At 53.1% G+C, this 16,140-nt stretch overlaps 1 protein-coding gene across 5 annotated transcripts in view; it reads right to left on the reverse strand.

The window, feature by feature from the left end:
* Positions 1–1,199: 1,199 nt before the first annotated feature.
* MMD2 (monocyte to macrophage differentiation associated 2) overlaps positions 1,200–16,140 on the reverse strand; it is a 37,817-nt gene continuing 22,876 nt past the window's right edge. For 3 of the 5 annotated variants that reach the window (XM_059154800.1, XM_059154804.1, XM_059154803.1), the window contains exons 3-7: positions 15,531–15,691; positions 13,349–13,423; positions 10,748–10,849; positions 9,950–10,019; positions 1,200–6,419 (exon numbers count right to left, since the gene is read on the reverse strand). In XM_059154800.1, the coding sequence (XP_059010783.1) occupies positions 6,216–6,419; positions 9,950–10,019; positions 10,748–10,849; positions 13,349–13,423; positions 15,531–15,691 (612 nt within the window). In that variant the 3' untranslated portion in view covers positions 1,200–6,215. Of the gene's footprint in view, positions 6,420–6,871; positions 7,046–9,949; positions 10,020–10,747; positions 10,850–13,348; positions 13,424–15,530; positions 15,692–16,140 lie in introns of those variants that run through there. The other 2 variants (XR_009349248.1, XM_059154805.1) reach the window with 2 other exon arrangements.

A 16,140-nucleotide genomic window follows, 5' to 3' on the forward strand; every position in this document is an offset into this window, starting at 1 on the left:
GGGAGTGAAAACGGGCTAAAATGAGGGAAGTGTTGGTCTGGGATCTCAGCCCCTCGAGCGACATTTGTAACCCGCTGTAAAACAGGGAAAAGTCTAGATCAGTGGTTCTCCACAATGTTGGGCCTCCCAAGTTCCTTTCGGGGGCTCACGAGATGAAGCTGTTTTCATGAAAGCACTACGATATGGTCCTGCCTTCATGCAAATGGTTTCCAGAGACAATGGCACAGGTGACTGTCACACACTCACTGAAACCCAAGGCAGGGGAGTCCTGTGGGCTTCTGCTGAGCCAGATGTTTAAGAGATTTGCAAGAACGTGAAATCATGCCACAGCCCCCCACCGAAGTCCCTTTTTGTTTAGAAAAATGTAGCTCTTTTTAATAGAAAAAAATGTTACTGATGTTAACGTGTAGGGAGTGTATCTTTACGTGATTTAAGATAGTTTCAAATACTTTCAGTTTGAGTTTCTAGTATGGCGAATGTTAATATTAGATATATCTAACAATACTGAACAAAAGTTCTTTGGTGTCCTCCATAGTTTTTAAAAGCACAAAGGAGCTCCACGATCATAAAAAGGCAGGAGAAACACTACTAGCACTATGATGAAATAGCCCCCCTCCCCGTATGGGCTTTGTGCCCACCCTGGACATGCACAGTCTGGAGACAGACCAGCAGCTGACAATCAGCCGAGCGAGACCACCAGCTCCTTTTACGGCTGACCAGATGGAAGCCCAGAGAGGGTAAGTAACCTGCCCCAAGTCACACAGCATGTAAGAAGTTCAAGCGCACTACAACCATACACGGAAAACTGGGCCACGAGGGAGGGCTCGTATTTCCTCCCTGCCAGACACAGAGACCCCATGCCACCTGTGCTGGGCTGTGAGAGAGGCAGCAGGCTGCACATTCTGTCGCTGGAGGGGGACAAGCCTGGCCACGGTGCCTGGGGAAGGAAAGAGAGGGCTGTGGGAGGAGAAGGCACTGGCCCCAGCTCTCCCCGGCTCTGCACCCCGGGCAGGTCACTCCTTGGCCCTCCCCCTGACTCTCTGGGTACAAAATCGACCTGTCCCAAGCCTTTTGCGTCATGTTCAAGGTCTTGCTACTCAGCCTCCCAGCCTTGGAAGCACAGATCCCGGCCGGCCACCTGCACACAGGCAGGATGTCCCGCTGGGACCTGGGGCTTGGAGCTCTTTATAGGGGTCCAGTTTCTGTGTGAGCAGGATAGCCTCAGGCCAGAGAATGTCCTGGGTGTAAGCCCAGGGATGGGGGGCGGCACCACTCCTGCCGGGCTCCCGGCCACTAGGAGCCATGCCATATGGCTACACATTCTCCCAGATCAGCCTCTTTTGAAAGCTTCTGTCAGTGCTTCCAACACGGACCTGGACATGGGGCTAGTGAACAAAGCCTCAGACCCTCAGTATAACCAGTCAGAGCACACAGGCCAGTTGACAAGCCCAGCGGCATGTCAGCAGCAGCTATTCACAGGCTGGGAACCCTAAAATGGACTTGCCGGTGTTTTAGGGAGCAGACAGTGGAGCGGGGGAGAGCCCACGGCTGCCACTTATTCGCTGTGTGCCCTCGCATGAGTTACTTCACTTCTCTGAGCCTCAGTCTCCAAGTCGATGAAAGGGGATCCTCCCCGCTTCGCAGAGTTGTCGTAAAGACCACACAAATCCCAGGGCTTGGCACAGAGCTTATGAAGCATTAGGGATGGAGCCCAACTTCAGGAATGGCCCGGGTAGAAACACGGGCTGCTAAGGGGTATTTGTGAATTTCCGACCTTATGAATGTCGGAAACGAAGTGAGAGAGAAAGAGCCCAAAGCAAGAGCCATGGTTAGGTCCTTTGCTCCTGGACACGAGTCTGTCCTCTGGATTCTGACCCGGGAACCCCATCACTGACATGTGGGGCATGGCCTCCAAGTAGATGAGCTCCAGAGTGGGGCTTCTGGAACCGGTGTCCAGACTCCAGAGCACGATCCTGATCTACTGGCTCAGCAGCAGTCCTAGGCGGGGTGGCAGCAGGGATCTGGGGTCCAGCAAACCCCTGCAGAGGCTCCCTGGCCAGATCCGAGGGAGTTGAGAGTCTGGCATGCTGGCCCGTGGAGGGCTAGACCCTGAGCAGGTCTGCCTGGCTCCAGGTTTCAGACCCCGGAAGGCAGAGCATCTGGGCAGCCCAGTGCCAGGCCCACTCCCCCACCTGCCAGGGCCCCCAGGGACCCCTAGCTAGCTCCGTAGCTCCGTGAGGATCTGGGAAGTGAGGGAAGCCGTGGAGGCAGTGGTGTGCCAGACGGGCCCGTGCGGGCCTTCAAGGGCCAGAGAGGGGGAATCCCTCCCAAGACCTCTTCCGTGATGTCACCTCAGCGGCTTGAAATCAGCCATGGGAACATTTATGCCATGAAAATCAGCAAATGCTACACACCAGTGTTTTGTTTTGTTTCTGAAATTCTTAAGGATGTTCAGCCCAGCATTCCTCCTTGGAGGACAGACATGGGGGCAGTGGGTGTCCTTGGAAACAGGTGGTGCGGCCGTGGGACCTGACACTTAGAGATTAGATAGTCCTGGCTTCAAAGCTTGGCCTTGCTGGATGGATGCTGGGTGCCCTTGGGGAAGTCGCCAAACTTCTCTGTGCTCTGGCTTCCCACTCTGTAAGATCAGCAAATGGACCTTACCCAGCAGAGGGGACTATGTCAACCAATGGACAAGAGCGTCAGGAAGCCGCCAGCACAGAGACCGGCCCCCCGGGAGGGGCGCCCTTTGGGTAAAGCCTCTGCCAGACCAGATTCCTGCTCCTTCCCCTCACACCTGCGCTGCACCATACCTGTGAGTGTGTGTGTCTGCATACTCACGTGGGACGGCCCCAGGTTCTTTCGGGACCCCGCAATGTGGTTCCCAGAACCCACCTTTCAGCATCTGGTCGTGCAGTGTGTGGGGGTGAAACTGACCAGTGCCTTCTTGACTAAGTCTCTAGGTTCATTTCCCAGACCTCTGAGCTCTACCTGCCTCTCTTAGCACCTGAGCTGTCCCCCACCCCTGCTTCCCAGCAGGGGCCAGACCACAAATTCAGGAGCTCAGTGGAGCTGTGGGAAAACATTCGGAGCTCCATAGCATTTGCAGATGAATTTGGAAAGGAGAGCCTGGTGCAGTGAAAACCCAGGAGGGCAGCATTTTCCGGAAGCCCTCCGGGCCACCCCACTGTGCTGGGCCCCCGCCCACCACCAGCCTGGCTTTGGGCCCTCCATCCAGACCCCCTCGCAATTCCCATCCTGCCCCCATCCCTGCCCAGTGCTTTCCTAGGATCCTCCCCAGCCTGACCCTGGAAGAAGGACGCTCAGCCCTGTTCCCACCATATGCACGATTTCCAATCAAGGAAAAAGGCAGCTCTGGTCCGTGATGTTGGCTTAAAGCCCACCGGCCTGAAAGCTGCTGGCTCCGGGGACGGCCGTCAGCAAGCTCCGCTCAAGGCCTGTCAGGGATAGCCTGCCAGCTGGCAGGCAGGACTCTCCACCAGCCAGCGCACCTGCCTTGGCTGGCCCTCATGATGGCCAGGGGACTCGCTAAGCAGGCTGTCACCTCCAGGCCTGTCCCCCAGCCCACCTAACTCAGGAGCAGCAACAGAAGAGCCCGGAGCATCGAAGAGTCCGGAGCATCGAAGAGTCCTTCTGACCTTCTCCCTGGTTTCCTGGGACATGACAGCCACTCTGCAGGATTGTTCTAGCATGTGACAGCCTCAAAAGTGGCCAGGAAGAGGGAGCTGGCATCTGAGTTCCCAGTGCCCTGCCCTCTCTACCCCACCTGCCCAGCACACAGACTGGAACACTTACCCACAGGAGGGACTGGCCTGAGGAACATCTTTTCCTTCCCTGCACTGCTGGTGACACACTTTGGGGGAGGTCCGGGGTCTAGGTTTGGGTGAAATGGAATGCTGGGAAACTCACTTTCACAATGATGCTGAGGAAGAGAAAAGGTTCATGGGAAACAACCTTAATTGGACCAAGGGGAAGGAATGTGGTCACGGCCCTACAGCAGTGTCCTCACCAGCCTGTCCACAGTCGGAAATTCCACCATTAGTGATTCACTCCTTTGGCCAGCACAGCTGACACTCCTGGACGAGGGTCATCTTCATTATCAAAGGCTGCTTCCCAAGGACAGCTAAAGGAGCTAATCAGAATACCAGGCTGGGTATTTCACATTCATTACCTCACTGAATCTTTAAGCAAACTTGCAAGGTGCTGCCTTACTATCCCCACCTTAGAGCTGAGGTTAAGGAACTTGCCCAAGCCCTTACAAACAGAAGCAGCCAGACTGGACGTCAAGTCCAGCAAGATACAGCTCATCCCTTAAAGAGCTCCCAGGGTGGGAGGCAGGTGCAAAGACCAGGGTGATGAAGGATAGAGTTCCGAGCCTCGATGCAGGTAAGCACAGGGGCAGGGTGGAGGGGAGGTGATGGGAAGTGGGTGGGAAGCCCTAAGTCAGAGGAAGGCCAGAAGTCCCTCGATACTGATGCCTGAGCAGGGCTTTGCAGGATGAGTAGGAGTAAGAGGGGTGGATGAGGGGGTGAACCAGCACCTCCAAAGATGGGCATAAAGGGGCAGGCTGTCTTGGGGACAATCCAAGATCAAATAGCCAAAAGGAGGGGGCAGAAGGAGATACAGGTGTCACAGAAGGAGCTCAGCTCTGGGGTCAATAAAGAAGTCCCAGGTCAGTGTCTCTGTCCCCCCATCACTGGCAAACTTCCTCTCCCCACACCAACCTCCAACCCTGACCCCAACTGACGGTGGGCATACTGGATGAAGGCAGCTTCTGGAGGCTGGGTGTGCCAGTGTAGAGACACACACACACACACGGCAAGCGGACAAAGCTTACCCCCAGAGTCTGTCAGCTCAGAACCCGCCTGTCTGAGGAATGTGTCTGATGGTTTCCTACTGGCTTCGGTACATGGGATTTCAGGAACTCTGAAATACTTTGGAATGTACTAGAAATAAGCACAAGGCGTCCTGTCTTGGAGGCTGAGAACTGTCTGCCTTGAGAGATGCTTGATTCGGAGAGTCCCAGGTTCCCGTTCTGCTCAGGAGCTGGGCCTGGATCCCCTTCCCCAGTAAACATCCAAGCATCAGCTACAGAGGGGCCAGCCCAGGCCCAGGGTGGGGATGCTCTGAGGACAGGTCCCTGGAAGCCTTGTCATGGGGCCACTAGGGGCTTGAGAGGTAGGGGCATCCCAACACTGGGAACGCTCTGCCCAAATCCCTATCAAACTAGCCAGGTAGCCAGGCCTTCTCTCCAGGTCTCATCGGAGGAGCCTCCAAGGGCCGCTGCTCGGCACCAAGCAAGAATCTGAATGCTGGCATCACAAGCCCTGAATCTGGAGCAGGTGAGCAAGTCCCCCGGAACGAATAGCTCCAATACTTTCTCTGGATTTTTTTCAGCAGAAGAAACGGCCAAGTAACGGCTTCCTCATCCCCTACCACTCACTCCTCCTCTGTTCTGAGAGACAGCTATGCGGAGCAGAAGGCCAGCGGCTGCTTGGGCTGTCTGCCTCGGTCTCCCTTCACTGCCCCCCAGACGGCCTGCACCGGGAGATTCCCCCGGCAGGAGATAAGCAGGCTCCCCAACATGGTCGGACCGTGCTCCCACGGCAGGACACACTGGACAGGAGAGTCTAAGGGGTGCCATTGTGAGTGATGAGTCCATAGGTTCGTGGCCACTCAGAGCCCCTCCCAGAGGAAAATCCTGATTCTGCGCCATGCTGCAGTTGATTGGTGATGTCTGCTGTGGTCACGGATATTCACCATCCCTGATCTACAGGCTGGGTGACCTCTTCCCTGAACAGGACACAATCCCCCAGCCAGGACTTTGGTCGCAGAGGAGGCCCTGGCCAGTGAGGTACAAACTACTCCACCGACCCCCACACGGGCCCAGGGTCCCCCTCGTCTGCCAGGACAATGTCTGCTCCCTTTTCTGTGGATGTTAATGTTGGTTGAATTAGGAAACACTTGCCTAGAATAGAAACACGTTACAGGGTTAATTGCTTCTCTGCCAAAATGACTACATGCTTTCTTCCTCACCTGGGACCCGAAGGACATTCTGGCTGTTCCCAGGAGTAGCCTCCGACCCATCAAAACTCTGCCCGTGGACGTGCAGACGGGCCTGGGAGCAGTGCTCTGGACCAGAGTTCATAGAAACACTTCTCGCGATGCTCTGGCCCTGTGCAGTCTGGGCTGCCTCATTTGGACACCTTGGCCTGCAGGGTGCTGGGCAGATAGAGGTATCTCCAGATGGCATAGTAGTGGGTACCAGCCCCGAAGGCCACAAAGAGATGCCAGATGGCGTGGGCAAAGGGGATCCTCCCGTCACTCTTGAAGAACACCATACCCAAGCAGTAGAAGACCCCTCCAGTCATCAGCTCCCAGATGCCCTCGGTGTTGGGCTGTCAGGAAGGACAAGGGTGGGGGCACAGGTCAGAGAGGCAGCCGCCAAGGCTGAGAGCCCCTTCCCACCACTCCCCCACACCCCAAAACGAAAAGAGACGTGGATGGCGAGCCAGCCCAGATGCCTGGGTAGGAGGTCTCAACACGTGTTGTCTATCCTCTCCAACTTAATTCTCAGATGTTACCATTTCTATCAAAATCTCGAAGACTATTCCGGGTTCACAGCAGCCAAGTTTGACGTATACTGTATCACAACTTTCTTAAAAGGAATACAGGTCCGGGATGAAGAATTATAGAGAAACCAAACAAAAAAACATTAAGAAAAAAGGAGTCGTCCTTGCTGTCAGAGATGGGCGCTGTTAACACCCACATGAGTGCTTCGTGGTTAAAGGGAATGGCAGAGACTGAGCGAGGAGAACCTGCCATACCATCACCCCCCCACCGCCCCCCGCCTCCCCGGGGCCACCCATACACCTGTTACAGGCTCCCACTGCTGACAGTATCCTTCCAGAAACACACGCTAGGCACTTCAGGTGGATGTACGAGGCCCAGGAACTGACTGTTCCAGACAAAGCGGTTCCTTCACCATCTCCTCCACGCTGCAACTCCACCTTGGGTCACTGCCCTGTGGGGGGACCCGTCCGCGTCTCACAGGGACAGCCCCCTCCGGCGTCTGAACAGCTCCATGGTATTTCAGCGTCCTTGCGGACACGGATGCCCTCGGTCCTCGAGAGCGTCATACTGGAGCATTAATGACCCAGGAGACTCAGCCCCTCCCCGCTCTTGCAAAGGAGGCAGGCAGGACCACATGTGGCGGTCATGGAGACGCGCCCACGGCACGCACTACGGGAGGAAAGCGGGTCGCAGAGAAGAGGAACAGCGGAGTCCGTATGTCTGCGTGGCCACATCGATTTGCATATAAATAAATAAATGAAAAGAACTCGCAAACTGAACGGTGGTTGCAGCTGGGGCACCGTACTGGGGAGGAGGGGGATGGGGGGCTTGGTTCCTTCACGCATTTTCAGACTTATTTTTTGCAGGGACTGTGTATTTAACTATACCCTGACTATACAGAAGTATATATATGTACTTAAACATATGTAATACATCGTTTGATGGATATTGTATAACTTAGTACTTATTTCATGCAATTTATAAAATTTATACATTTTTTAAAGATTTTATTTATTTATTTGACAGACAGAGATCACAAGTAGGCAGAGAGGCAGGCAGGGAGAGGGGGGAAGCAGGCTCCACGCTGAGCAGAGAGCCCAGTGCGGGGCTCGATCCCAGGACCCTGGGACCATGACCTGAACTGAAGGCAGTGGCCTAACCCACCAAGCCACCCAGGCACCCCTAAAATTTATACATTTTTAAGTAAGTTTCAAAGAGTTTTTTAAAAGTCTAAACTTTTTTTTTAATCTTTTTTTTTTTTAATTTATTTATTTGAGAGAGAGACAGTGAGAAAGAGCATGAGTGAGGAGAAAGTCAGAGGGAGAAGCACACTCCCCATGGAGCTGGGCGCCTGATGCGGGACTCGATCCCAGGATTCCAGGATCATGACCTGAGCCGAAGGCAGTCGTCCAACCAACTGAGCCACCCAGGTGTCCCAAAAGTCTAAACTTTTAAAAAATATTTATCTAACATAAATTATATAATGTAATATTTAATATACTTCATAAAATTTTTTTAAGTTTTTAAAATTTAAATTGCTTTAAAATTTCAAGATATTACAATATAATAGTTGGTTTAATATAATTCATAAGATCTTTAAAATAAATGTAAGTGAATTCTTTAATATTTAAAAAAATTAAACATTTTTCATTTAAATGACAGCATACTTATTTTATTTTTTAAATACTCTTCATAGATTTTTTAACTTTTTTAAAAATACATTTAAATATTTTAAATTTTTTAAAATGTTAAAAATATTTATTATAAATTTTTTAAAATCAAAAAACAAATATAAAAGAATTTTTTAAACTTTAATATTTGTTTACTATAAATTATATAATGATATAATGTAAAGTTTAACTTAATAATCCTCAGAATTTTTTTAATTTTTTAAAAAGTAAATTTAAATATTTTTTAACTTTAAAATTTTAAAAATATTTAATCTAGATACAATAATATAATATTTAATTTAATATTATACAGCCTAAGGTGTGCCTGGGTGGCTCAGTGGGTTAAGCCGCTGCCTTCGGCTCAGGTCACGATCTCAGGGTCCTGGGATCGAGTCCCGCATCGGACTCTCTGCTCAGCAGCGAGCCTGCTTCCCTCTCTCTCTCTCTCTCTCTGCCTGCCTCTCCATCTACTTGTGATTTCTCTCTGTCAAATAAATAAAAAAAAATCTTTAAAAAAATTTTAAAAAAAATATTATACAGCCTAATAGATAAATATACATATTTAAATAAAAATGAACTTGGAGGGGAAAAGGCAGTCTGTGAGAATAAATACAAATCATTGGGGAAATGCTGAGCAGACGAAATGATGGGGCCACAGATTAAAACATAATTAAGCTACCTTAAGCAAAACAGCTTGGTGTCAGGATAGAGACGGGCCCCTGGGCGAAACAGAACTGAAATAGCGAAGGGAGACCCACATCTACGTGTGAATTAAACGTGACCAAAGGAGCTCATGGAAACGACAGATAATTGACATCACTGGCTAGGGGCTCAGGGACGGATCACCGCGTCCAGGAGAAACCACAGCGGGAAGGTTAAACCACAAGACAGACAGGAGAAGACACAGGTAAACATTTACGTGAACTTGGAGAAAGAAGACCCTCCTAGCCATACCGCTTAGGTTTGTAAAGCTATAAAATGTTTAAAAACACAAAACCCCTACTAAACTCGACAATGTAGAATTTTACCACCTCCCAATAAACCACTGTATAAGATAATAAACCTGGGGAGGGTGCCAGGCTGGTGAGTTTACTGTGCCCACTTGACAGATGGGACAACTGAGGCTGGCAGAGGCGAGGTGGTCCACGTGTGGCCCACCCAGCTGCTTCTCTGCCTGGGCTCTGCCCCTCACGGGTCCAGGCGGAGCGGCCCAAAGATCCTCATCCCCACAGTCAGGGGTGATGGGGGCCAATCTCAGCTCAGCCACTCAGGGGCGCCCCCACCCCCTGCGTGAGCCAGCCAGGCCGTCATGAACAGGACCTCATGTCCCTCTCCAGGGACTTGGGACTTACTATGTCCCAGGCCCCGTCCTATTCGCTGTCCATGGGTCTTCCTATCGAATCCTTAAACACACAGGGAGCCTGTCACAGGGATGGGAGCTGAAGCGGGGGGCCGGGGGCTGACGCGGGGAGGGTCGCCGTGCTCCCTGGAGGTTAGGCAGGGTCAGCCCCTGCAAGGCCAGGGAGTGGAGCCCCCCAGGGCTAGCCTCTCTGCTCTACTGAGTACCTCTTGAGGCCTCAGCTTGCCCAGGCACCAGAGGCGGGGCTCAGACACGGCCATCCCCAGAGTCACTCGGGGTCCCTCCAGCCCGCTGGGGGCCCCCTGGCCGGGTAGGTGGGACTCACCATTGAGAGGATGACCAGGGCGGGGAAGAAACCCATGATGACGTAGCAGAGCAGCTCCACCAGCTTGTACCTGGCAGGAAGACAAGCCATCTGGGCCTCGGAACAGCCTCCCCAGGAGGAATGGCACACAGCTCCCCGTTCTGGGTAGGAGGGACACCCCAACCAAAGGAGTGAGAAGAACGCTGCCCTCTGCCCAGCCCTCCTGGGCTCTGACGTCACCCCGGGACACGCGGCAGGTGCCGGCAGAGCTGGGTGGCCCTGGGCAGCTGTCCATCCCTCTGGGACTTGGTCTCCATCAGTGGGAGAACAGACCAGGATTGTCCCTGCTAAGTATAGCGCATGTGCGGGCCCCTGCCACAGCTCGGGCCAGGGGCTGTCATCACCACAGGATCCCAGGACCTCTTCCCCGCCAGGCCCAGGCAGCTGCCCTCCATCCGTCCGAGTGGCTGCACTGGTTGACAGATTTGCCCTCCCTGGAAATTCCAGAAGTCAGCTACTCCTTTTTGCTTCCATAGCTCTGTTTCCTTCCTCATACAGCAGAATGGAGCCTCTCCCCTCATCTAACAACCCAGCTTAGGGAACACAGGTAACACGGAACCTACAAGGTCTTTTTTAAAACCTCTTCAGATCGACCCTACAGGCTGTGGCTCTGGTGGCCACCCCCGGGGCCTGAACCCCAGGATGCCGGGCAGAGCTGTGCCCTCATGTTTTGGGGTCGTCCTGGAGCCTCCTCTCCCCGAGACCAGGGAGGAGGCCCAGCCCACCCGATCCCCTGCCCCGTCCCCAGCCTTGGCTTACCGCTCGTGGAAAAAGAAGACATAAATGGTGCCCACCGAGGCCATGATCCAGACCAGCCAACGCATATGGGAAGCCCAGGGGCCCAGCTCCCGAAGGTTCAGCCTGAGAGAGAGCCAAGAGCACAGCCTGAGGGGGGTTACCCGGGGCCCAGCCCCTCCTGGGAAGACAGACCCCAGAGAAGCCCCAGGCCCCGTGGCTCTGCAAGTGGGATGTGGGCTCTCAGGGTGGAAAGACAGAGAAACAGACAGAAACAATAAGCAATGATTAGAGGAAAAAGGCTCTTCCTTCCTGATTCTCCCACCAGCTTCCAAGAGCGGGCTTCTCTCTGCGCTGCTGGGCTGAGGCCATTTCCCTGGGGCAGGCACCTGCAGGGGCCTGGCTCTCTCTAGCATTTGGCTACAGCAGCAAGGCCACACCCACGGCCACCCTCCAGCAGCCTCTCTGTCACCTCGTGGGCAAAGGCCAGGACTTTTCCGATGAAAGGGGGGGGAATCTCTGCCCTGGACAGAGGTGGGCCTGGTCTTAGCCGTCCCTCATTATCTGTCACTACGGGCTTCTCTAGATTCTGTGTTTGACCTTCATTGATGGATTCTCCCCTCCTCTGATCTTCTACGATGAATCCTTTATACCAAATGTGCCGCGTTCAAATCATTGTATGGTTTCTGTCTCCCAACGGCACCCTGCCAGATACACCGCGCTGTGGCATTGTCACAGCAGCTGGGAACCAGGAGACCGGTCCGCACTTAGGTGAGGACATCTCCCGGCGTGTCGCTAGGTGTGGTGGCGAGCAGCGAGGGGAGAGTAACAGGCCTGTATTATTTGCACACGTGAAGAGAGACGTGTAACTGTGTGCGGGACACCGATCAGAGCCCCTTGTCGGGTGGGGAGCAGGAGATCCTTCTAGAAATGGTTGATGATGGCAGGGGTTGCGGGGGAAAGGAGCCTTTCACTTTTTTCTGGAGTGAATTTCTTCAATGAGAATGTCTTATATACAACCTCTGTCCACCCCCGTGTCCCCCAAAAAAGCAATCGGCTCCGAGTCCAATTGTTATTATAAAGAAGCTCATGTATAACTGGAAAGCCTAAAGGTAAAAAATAAATAAATAAATAAACCGACACATTACTCGGAAGAGCCATTGGTGAGGATCATTCTAACTGGCTTTCCGAACAGACACAGAACAGGACGGTGGGAAGGAGACTCAGTATAAAATGGGTCGGAGGGGACGGGCAGAGGAAGGGAAGGAGGAGACTGGCTCAGATGGGGTTGTGGGGAGCCTCGACGACACAGGTCATTGCTTACTGAAATATCCCACTGAATCTCCACCTGACTTTAAAAGAAGAAAATGAACCCTCCCCTCCCCCCACAAAAAGTGTGCTGCATTGCAAACAAATATTTCTGCTCCTCTCTCTCTCTCTCTGCTACTCCTGAGGCTTTCAAGAATCTTTAAGAATAGGGGCGCCTGGGTGGCTCCGTGAGTTAAAGCCTTTGCCTTTGGCCCAGGTCATAGTCTCAGGGTCCTGGAATCGAGCCCCGCATCAGGCTCTCTGCTCAGCAGGGACCCTGCTTCCCACTCTCTCTCTGCCTGCCTCTCTGCCTTTGCACACGTGAAGAGAGACGTGTAACTGTGCAGGACACCGATCAGAGCCCCTTGTCGGGTGGGGAGCAGGAGATCCTTCTAGAAATGGTTGATGATGTAATCGCTGTCTGTCAAATAAATAAATAAATAAATCTTAAAAAAAAAAAAAAAACATAAAAATATGGGGTTTCCTGACTGAGGCAAGGATGGGGAAAACCCATGGTCACTCACACCCCCACCCCCCCATGGTCTTCTAGGGACCTCCAGGGCTTTTCAGAAAACGGCGTGAGAACCATTCAAAGAAAAATACCCACCAAATGATTCTACACCGTCTTGCCCCATGTCCCGCTTTCCCATGCACCCAGCCCGGAAACTGGTCACCAAGCCCCTTTGTCTGTCTAACTCCTCCCACACAACCAATCAACCCACTCGGCACATGAAACTGTTTCTGGAGGTCAGAAAAGGCCGCCTCTTAGCAACGTCATAGGATTTGAGCCAACACATCCATGCGCGGGTACTAAGGAGACTGACTGTGGCAAGGTCTCTCCTACCCAAGGGATGGAGCGCCCCAATCCCAGAAACATCTACAAGCAGGGGACGGCCAGGAAATGTTATGCTGTTGTAGAAAAACAAAACAAAAGACGGGGCATTCTTCAATGTACTAATACAGAGAGTCGCCCCCGGTGAAATCACCAAGAGAGCAAAAGCAAATCAGAGTTTGTATAGTGCCCCTCCTTTTGCATTAGAAGGCGGAGGAAAAGTATAAACACAGATGCATTTATGGTATTATGGGCACACACCTGGGGGCTCTCTTTGCACAAAATAAGTCTGGAAAGAGACTCAGGAAACTGGCCGTAAGTAGTTGCTTCCAGAAGGAGAACGGGCAGAGGGCGTCTTTTTACCGACATGCTTTTGTGCGGGGGTCAACAGATGACCCAGCCAAAGAGAAGACATTCAGAGAGAGGAAGCCAGGCCAGGCCCCCCACCACCTCACCACTGCCCAGGAGGATACAGAGATACTCACCAGGGTGCGTAGGACGCCGCGATGAAGAAGTAGATGACCATACGGTCGAACATGTGCAGGCAATGCTCCACCATCCTGGGGCAGAGAAGGGGTAGGGGACAGGGTTAAGGTCCCAGAGCCACGCCCTGGGACAAACGTGCCTCCTTGCCCTGTAGGTGCAGAGGGGACTGGGCTGGAGGCTCAGATGCCAGCATTCTGGTTCAGGTCCAGGTCTGGAGCCAGAAGACCCAAGTTCTAATCACGACCTCATCACTTATGGACTATGACCTTGAACCAGCTCTCTGATCTGTGGGGTGGGGAGGACACCAGCAGCCCATCACAGGGCGGCCGTGCGGGTTAAGCACATTGGTACTTAGCATAGCACCGTGCGTATCAGGATGTGCAATAAACCTTCACCGTTTTTGTCGTGACCTCACGTTGAGTAGCCAACGGTAGCCGTCAAAGTGTTTGCCCAGTGTGGTGGCCAACCTCCAAAATGGTGCCCAAAGAGCCCCACGTGCTGGTATCCACACCCATGCGTGGTCCCCTGCCACGATGAATAAGGCAAACACATGTAACCAACAGAGGGCTGAAGAAATATAGTGATTTCTGAGGCTGGATCATAGACGCTCCAAGGTTTTCCGTTATTTAAAACCCCTGTGACTGGGGCGCCTGGGTGGCTCAGTCGGTTGAGTTGTCTGCCTTCGGCTCAGGTCACGATTTCAGGGTCCTGGGATAGAGTCCCACATCGGGCTCTCTGCTCAGCAGGGAGCCTGCTTCCCTTCCTCTGCCTCTCTGCCTACTTGTGATCTCTCTCTCTGTCAAATAAATAAATAAATAAGTCTTTAAAAAAAAAAAAAGATAAAACCTCTGTGACGTAGGGTAACGTATTACAGAACCACAGATAACTACTATAAACTGATTCTGCCCAGAAAACCGCAGCCCTCGGTAAAATGGACCAGGGATCCTGCGTGTAGTTTCATCGCGTGTCCTCCTAGAAATGAAAGTGGCAACAGCCGCTAGCGTGATGCGTGCAGCGTGGGCCATAAGCACATCACTGGTCTAAGCGTATTTATGAGCATTAACTTCTTAATCCCACCTGGAAGACAGGTGCTGTTTTTTTCACCGGCTATGTGACAGGTGAGGACAGGAAGGGCCAGCACAGTCCCACCGGGGGTTAAGCAGGCATTAAACCCAATGACTGGTTTCTTAGTGAGAAAAAGGGGAGGGAGATTTGGACAAAGAGACACACAGGGAAGAAGGCTGCGTGAAGACACAGGCAGCCGGGAGTGACAAGCCGGAAGTCTAGGAACACGGGGGCCCCCAGAAGGTGAAAGAGGCAGGATTTTCCCCTAGAGACTTCAGAGGGCGCACGGCCCCACCGACGCCCGGATCTCGGCCTTCTGGCCTCCTAAACTACAAGAGAATGAATTCTGTTGTTTCCAGCTGCCCCATCCATGGTCTTTTGTTGCAGCAGCCACAAGAAACTCATACAGTGGGGCAGGACCGAGACCCACAGAGAAGGCAAGAACGGGAAACAGGAATGGGAGCTAGAGCAGAGTCACGGGGCACCTGGGGGGAGGAGCGGGCCGCTGCAGCTGGAGATGCGGGGTCACTGCAGAAAAAGGGACAGAGCTTCCATTCAGGAAGAGGAAGAAAGTTCTGGAGTTGGGCGGTGGTGTTGGACCCACAGTGTGAACGTGTTTAAAGCCCCTGAGTTGGATGCTTCAGACTGGCAAAGAGAGTCCATTTATGTTATGGGTATTCGCCCCAGTGTTTTTAAAAATGGAAAGCAAAGCAAAAATTTAAAAAATCCGAGACAATGCTCAGACCGCAGAATTATTGAAAAGATTACGGGTGATATCTGTACGCGAGGCCTGGACCTGGGACGGTGGCGGGGTGGGGGGGGTGCCCAGAAGGGGAAGGTCATTCTGACGGTTCTGACAGTTAGGAGGGTCCCTCGTAACAATACTGGGAGCTGGGGGCTTGCTCTCCGGGCTTCTTGGGGGTGAGCAAAGGAGGCTCATGGGGGGGTGAGGTGGTCTGCCCAGCTGGGACCCAATCCCGGGTGGCCAGCCGAAGCAAAGACAGCGTGACAGTCATCGCCCCAGACCCCTCTGGGTTCAGCTAGGCACGCCCCCCACCCACCCCGCCCTGGTCACCTGCCCGGCCCACATCGCTCCCGTGGACTAGGCAGAGGCACCTGAGATGGCTCTTCTTCCAGGAGATGGTGTGGAACACTGTGGACACCACGAAGAGCCCACAGAGGCCAAGCCCATAGACCCAGGCGGAGATGGCCTCCCAGTCGTCGTCGGACAGGAAGTAGAGGTTGGAGCTGCCGAGGATGCTGGGAATGATCCAGAGCTGAAAGCAGAGAGGGGGCGGGTGCTGCAGGGCCAGGCTTGGCCGTGGGGAGTGGGGAGGTACACAATCCCTGAGCTTCCCCGAGCATGTGCCCACCGTCTCCTCCAGACTCGCAACGTCCAACAGAACCTCCGTCCCTGGTGGGAAGGTCCCAGACCAGCACCATCCAGCATGGGATCCACTGGGCCCCTGACCGCCAAGTCGTGACTTGCCAATAACGTGAAGTTTTTTGTTTTATTTCATTCTCATTGATTTTAGTCTCAATTTCAGCCACCCCACGGAGCTCGTGGCTACCATATTGGGCAGCACGGCTCTAGAGAAGATCGTGGAAAACACGAAGGCTCCCCACCTCAAGGAGCATCGCTGGTCACCAGCCTCGCGGTCCCCGGGCACGCCACGCTACCCCACACCCGTGTGGTTGCCCATGTAGTTAGCGCCTTCTGGAGAAA

The sequence above is a fragment of the Mustela lutreola genome, chromosome 17 (genome assembly GCF_030435805.1).
Source record: "Mustela lutreola isolate mMusLut2 chromosome 17, mMusLut2.pri, whole genome shotgun sequence".
Lineage (NCBI taxonomy): Eukaryota > Metazoa > Chordata > Mammalia > Carnivora > Mustelidae > Mustela > Mustela lutreola.